At 38.1% G+C, this 6,298-nt stretch overlaps 1 protein-coding gene across 1 annotated transcript; it reads right to left on the minus strand.

Annotated features, from left to right (window-relative positions):
- Positions 1-1,270: 1,270 nt before the first annotated feature.
- On the minus strand, positions 1,271-4,844 carry LOC119246655 (putative P2Y purinoceptor 10). Its single transcript, XM_037513017.2, has 2 exons — positions 4,840-4,844; positions 1,271-2,525 (listed from the first exon to the last, which is right to left on the minus strand). Exons 1-2 carry the CDS (start codon positions 4,842-4,844, stop codon positions 1,424-1,426), a joined length of 1,107 nt encoding a protein of 368 aa, XP_037368914.2. The 3' UTR covers positions 1,271-1,423.
- Positions 4,845-6,298: the final 1,454 nt, after the last annotated feature.

Below are 6,298 nucleotides of genomic sequence, written 5' to 3' on the forward strand. Positions count from 1 at the left end.
AAAAATAAAGACATGACGATTGCCAGGAGGTCACATAGTTTTCTATTTTTTCATAGTGCAATAATTTTTTATTTCTAATACAATTCTATGAATTCTGCTTGCAGAGATGTATCATAACAAAACAAATTTATTCAGTCATGTACAGTAATGTTTAAGAAGAAACTCATTGAGAAGTTCCAAGAAAATCTAAATTTCACAGAATGCTCATCTCTCAGCTTTACAACTTTCTTTCATCCATTTATAGGGTTTATATTACTCACATTAACTCTTAAATGTATTTTGTGGGAAATAATGAATTAGTGGTGTCTCCTATATCCTTGATCTTCTAGACCCTGCAGATGGGGACAATGTTAGACAACTTTAACCTATTTCTTTGTCATTCAAGTCAAGTTTACTATTGACCCAGTAAAAGTAACAACCCAAATTGAGGGAATGACAAGCATATGTGGTGTATACAGATCAAATTTTGGCTTGCCACTGTTTATCCCCAAGCAAACTGCTTCACCTCCATGAGATTCTATTTATCGATATGTATTTGACATTTCCACAAATTTACTTGAGGAAAAGTATTTAGGAAAGCAGCAACCCAGAACACAACAGACATCCAATACATATAAATAAAAGAACAAATTTTCATGCCCTTTATTCAACAATACATTTGTGATTCTGAAATTCATGCACACATTGTTCCAATTTTCACTCTTGTATCTGTGTATTTATCTTTTAGAAAGATGAGATATTTACAAATTTTCAGAAATAAGGTGTTCATATATAAAAAATTTGCTTTTATGTTCAGGGAAATATTTGTGTATTTATTGTATTTTATTAACGATATATTAACTGAAGAAATGTTTAAAGATAAAATATCCAATTTCCATTTGGTTGAAAGCATCTGTATAAACAGGATATGTTTCTTCTTTTTAAAGATTTATTTATTTATACAAGAGCTGGGTACAGGCCAGAGGCATGGGAGGGTGAGAGGATTCACCAGAGACAGAGCGGGGAGCAGAACAGGCAGACGGGCAGAAAGCAATGCTGAGGGGAGCAGCGGGTGAGACAGGAGAGATCTGCCACACCATGTGGGTATCTCCCTGGCTGGCAGAAATCGAACCCATGCTGCAAAGGCTGCGGACAGCTTCACAGCGCTGCGCTCAACCCGCTGCACCACCGGGAGGCCCATGGATATGTTTCTTAAGAAAAGAAAGTCTCATATTTCAAAGAGGAAACAAGTAAACCCCGCCTTCCCACCTCTCCCACACTTGGCCTCCACCATAACACCTGTGACCCCAACTATCACACAAGAAGAGACATTTCTTTCTCTTGCTCTGAAAGCTCAAATAAAAAATCATCTGGATAGTCATTCGGTCCTTTGGGAAAAGGCAGGGAACATTGTTAAACAGTCATAAATGAAGGTTATTTAATTTTAGGCAATCATTGATGAGCCACTCTCCCTGCTCATGAGGCGGGAACGGAGCACAGAGCTGCCATGGCGGGATAGTTGGTCACGAAACTCTGAGGCCATGAAGTAATAGATAATTGGATCCAAGAGGCAGCAGACACTTGCAAGACATAGAGAAAATGGGTGGAAATACTGTGTACTTTGGATAATGGGACAGTTCTTAATGATCTTTACCTTTACCATGGCATAAAAGATAAAGGTAACATGATAGGGAGTGAAACAGATAAAGAAGACTATAGCACACATGAAAACCATCCGCAGTGCTTTCTGGTTCTCAGTCATCGCCTGGATAGGTAGAGGTGGTCGTCTGAGGGATATAGCAGTTTTCCAGGTACACCATGCAATGATGACTACTGGGATCACAAATCCTACCAGCTCAGCAAGTGTCATCAACACACCCAAAAACACCTCATTCATTTCCCTGTAATGAAGATCAGCAAAGCATGTTTCAGTTCTGTTGATTGCATGGATTCTCAGCATGGGGAACGGCACACAGGCAATCCCTGCGAAGACCCAGAGGGCAGCACTGATGGCCACATCATACCTGCGTTTCCAGTCTCTGACCTTGAAGGGTTTGAGGAGAAAAAAGCACCTCTGAAGGCTGATGCATGTCAGGAAGAAAATGCTGGCGTACATGTTGAGATACTTCAGGTAGAACCATAGCAGGCAAAGTTCGCTCCCGAAAGGCCAGCTGTTGTTGATATAGTAGTAAATCCGGAAGGGTAAAGACAGCACGTGAGCAAGATCAGCCACAGAGAGGTTGATCATGAAAATAATGGCTTTATTTTTCCTGCTGATGAAGCGACACAGAACCCACAAGGCTGTACTGTTGGCCAGCAGTCCAGGGATGAAAATGAGCATGTAGGTGGTTGCATAAAGCGTGCTCCGGAAATTAGTATCAGTGTCATTGCAAGTCTCACTATAGCTGTTTTCACCCATCCTGAATATTTCAGTATACTCATCAAGGTAATCTGTGAAGTTATGATCCCTGCCCAAATCAAAGGGAAAGACAAAGAATATAATGGTTAACCAGTTCTTCAGCCAACATTTGGATCTTTCTTGTATCCTTAAAGAGACATAGAACATTAAAATTATAAAGGACCATTTCACAGATGAAGAGGCAGGGGCTCAGGAAGATACACTACTGGTCCAAGGTTGCCCAGTGTACACATAAGGAACCATGGAATTGTCCTCATACTGTCCTCCCAGATTGTTTACATTGTGTCTTGCAGGCAAGGATGTCCTGAAATATTAAGTCATTCTCTCCACAACAACAAAAAGATGTGGCATTTGAGTTTGTTTCCTTTGCCTCCAAATTTTTCTTGGTTCAAACCCTGATTTAGTGTGGATATAGCTCATTTTCAATTGTAATGGTAGAAATCCAGCCTCATCTTTACCATCCCCGGTTTTTCCTTTGTCTGCCACCTTGCTCACTGAGTTTTACAACTGTGGCACCCCAGCACTTGAAAAATGGCCCTGTTTTTTTAAACTTTGTTGCCAATGTCCTAGCTGATTTTTAGGTCTTGGAAATGTTGCCTCATTATTTTATCATGATAGCTGGTGGTTCTCCTGTGCTTTGTCTTTCTCCCTTGCCTAAGGGCTCGTTCCAAATTCACAATAATATTTTCAGTAATGTATGAATTTAGAAGAAGTACTAGGATATTTTCCCTGATATGGTTTAGAAAATAAGAGACCAATTTTCCCTTTAAGGATAATTCTGTACTGGTATGACATCATAGACATGCAAATTATCTACCAAAGAGAACATTAATTAAGACACCAGCAAAACCACAGTCAAAACGATATTTTGTGAAACAATTTAAGATTTAATATTTTTTCAATTAAAAGCTGTCATCATAAGAAGAAAATGTTTTCTGGACTTCCCTAATATTATTTTATGCTTTGGTGTGGTTCTGTGTATCACACACAGGATATAGGAAATACAGAATAATCATTAGGACTTCTCGAGGTCTGGCCATGGAATTGTAGGGTGCCTGCAGATAAGAATGGCAAAAGAGCAACAACCCCATTATTTAACTTGAGCTATTTTTATAGAATCTTAGACTAAGAGGACTACTGAAAATCATTTAGTCATTTAGTCATTATAATACACATAGAAGGAAACAAGGCCCAGAAAAAGTTTATTAAAACTACACAGTATTACTCAGCATTCAAAAAAGATAAACACGTGCAATTTGCAGCAACATAGATGGAGCTGGAAGGGATCATGCTCAGCGAAATAAGCCAGAAAGAAAAAGAAAAATACCGGATGGTCTCACTCATAGCAGGAATCTAGAAAACCTAAATAAGGGACCAGGAAAAAGAATAACTATAAGAAAGAAAAAATCAAAATCAACAAACAACTATGAACCAGAGACACACTATGGGGGGGAGGGGTGAAGGAGGCATTGGGGACAAAATAAGGGGGTTGCAATTATATGGGGAGTATAAAAATAAAATTAAAAAAAAACTACAGAGTAACTAAAGGAAAGATCTGGAACTTCACATGGGAGGAGAAAGTGCCTGATCTTTATATACATTCTTCTCTTCACCATTTGTCCAAGATAAAGTTTACAATCGTCTCTTCTATCCATATTGTAGTTAAGACATGTTGCATTTAAGCCAGACATGGAAGAAATAAAATAATTGAGTTGTTCCTTGGGCATGGTAAGGGAGATGTTATTGTTTTTGTTTTGTTTATTTTAACTAAGATTATTTAAAATTAGTGGTCTAATTTTAGTTTCTTCTCATAAGTAGCATAATGAATTCCTATGATTTTTTTTTTTTTCATTCTTTTCAAATTTTTTTTTTTTTTTTTTTTTTAAATATTAAATTTTATTTTATATTCCCCCATACAATTGCAAACGCCCCATTCTGACCCCAATCCTTCCCCTCCCGCCCCCCCCCCCAAAAAGTGTCTCTGGTTCATAGTTTTTTTGTTGATTTTGATTTTCACTTTCTTATATTCATTTTCCTGGTCCCTTATTTAAGTTTTCTAGATTCCTGCTATGAGTGAGACCATGAATTCCTATGATTTTTAAGCTCTGTTTCAGAAAATAGAAATGTGATAAAAGAACAGAACACCAAGTGATTAATTCACAAGTAAAATATAGTCAGTATTATGAGCTACCATTACTCTAAAGATTCACAGTCCACCCTCTTCACTTGGCCTGTGATAAGTCCTATAGAATCATGTGATCTTGCCCATGTATGTATGACTTAGAACGGAAAATGGAGGGATGTTCACAGGTTAAAAGGCAGGAAATATTTATCATGTTGAAACTATCAGTCATGTACCCTTGAATCTACAATCATACTTTTCACATTCATTATCAAGTTGAATTATCACAATTGCCTTAGAAAGTAGATACTGTTGTTACCTCATAGTGAATATGAAGAAAATGAGGTTCAAAGATTCTATCAGTAAGTTGTCTGACATAACAAGGTAGAAAGTGGTAAAATGGGATTTCCTATCATGCCTGATTTACTCCAAAGTTTATGCCATTTCCACTACATCACTTATCTTTCCCTGATAAGGAAGAACTATTCAATAGAATGGGGCTTGTCGTGACATCTGGAGGGTACATTGTGGCATAACCTTCCTAATCTATTAGTAGTAATTTATAATCTTACAACATTAGCTGTAGCTTTGCTGCAGTGAGGTCATCAGGATAGACCTAAACATACATGTCACCCATCTCCTCACCACCCACTTTGACTTCAATATTAGCAATGTTTAGTATTATGTATGATCCATGCAGAGGCTGTGAGAGAGACCAAGAAAAGATAGTGCAAATGCATTACAATTCCACTAACTAAGAACAGCTCACACCCACCCAAATCACACTTCCACATTTGTATTTTACAGACATGGGTATTTGCTTCTGCTTCACTGGTGCAAAGTTTCATTTACCAAAAGGGGCATATTCTGTTAAATAGCAAAGACTTATTAGGCCAGGACGGCAACCTAGAGGTCAAGTTGTTTTTTTTTTTTTTTTCCTGTGGGTTCTTATGCCTCTGCAATTCACAGTTTATTGTAAACTTCAAGATTTGCATACCCTGTTCTTTAAAACTTTTTGTTGCCTTCCAAGGAAGGAGAGAGTAGGGAGGGATTTTCCCCAAATCTGTTTGGTGACAATTAAATGCAAAATCCCCTTGATAGGGAGATACTGGGGAAATTTGTTTGGGGTAGGACAAATCCTCTTAGAGGGGAAACATTTAATTTGCTCTGAACTACTTGTGATGTTTCTGAAATTTAAGAAAGGAGAACAACCTAATAAGTCACTTGCAGGAAAATGCTGAATGGAAGGGCTATATTCAGAGGATGTTCTTTCTCTCTGCTTTTGCCTGTTTTTTTCTCTGTTTCTTTGGCTCTGGCTCTATTGTTGGCTTTATTTACAGTTGTTTTATGCCTTCTGTGTTGCCAATCTCCCCTTCAATCTAGACATATCTTTGGTTCCTATCTCTTAAAGAGGATTGAGTTTTGGCGATTCACTCCCGGGTCTGTGCTTTCCTTCTCAGTTAGCACTATGACTCCTCCCAGACACTCCAGCTGGAAACTGAAGATTCAGCTAGGCCCTATCACTGCATTTTGCCCATATTCCAATCAGAAACCAGGTAATTCTCCCTCCTAGAAAGCTTTCAAATCCTCTCCAATGCATCTACACTTCTACTATCACCAACTTAATCCAAGCTACTGTCATCGTTTTCCTTAAATATTGTAGCAGCTCCCTTACTAGACTTCCTGCACCTCAGTCTTGTCCCCCTGCAGTCCATTCCTTTCATTGTGTCTATCACTAACATTAATTATCACTAACATTTATTGAGGGGTATAATATA

This window comes from Talpa occidentalis, unplaced genomic scaffold, assembly GCF_014898055.3.
Source record: "Talpa occidentalis isolate TD23 unplaced genomic scaffold, MPIMG_talOcc4v2.1 talOcc4.15, whole genome shotgun sequence".
NCBI classification, from domain to species: Eukaryota; Metazoa; Chordata; class Mammalia; order Eulipotyphla; family Talpidae; genus Talpa; species Talpa occidentalis.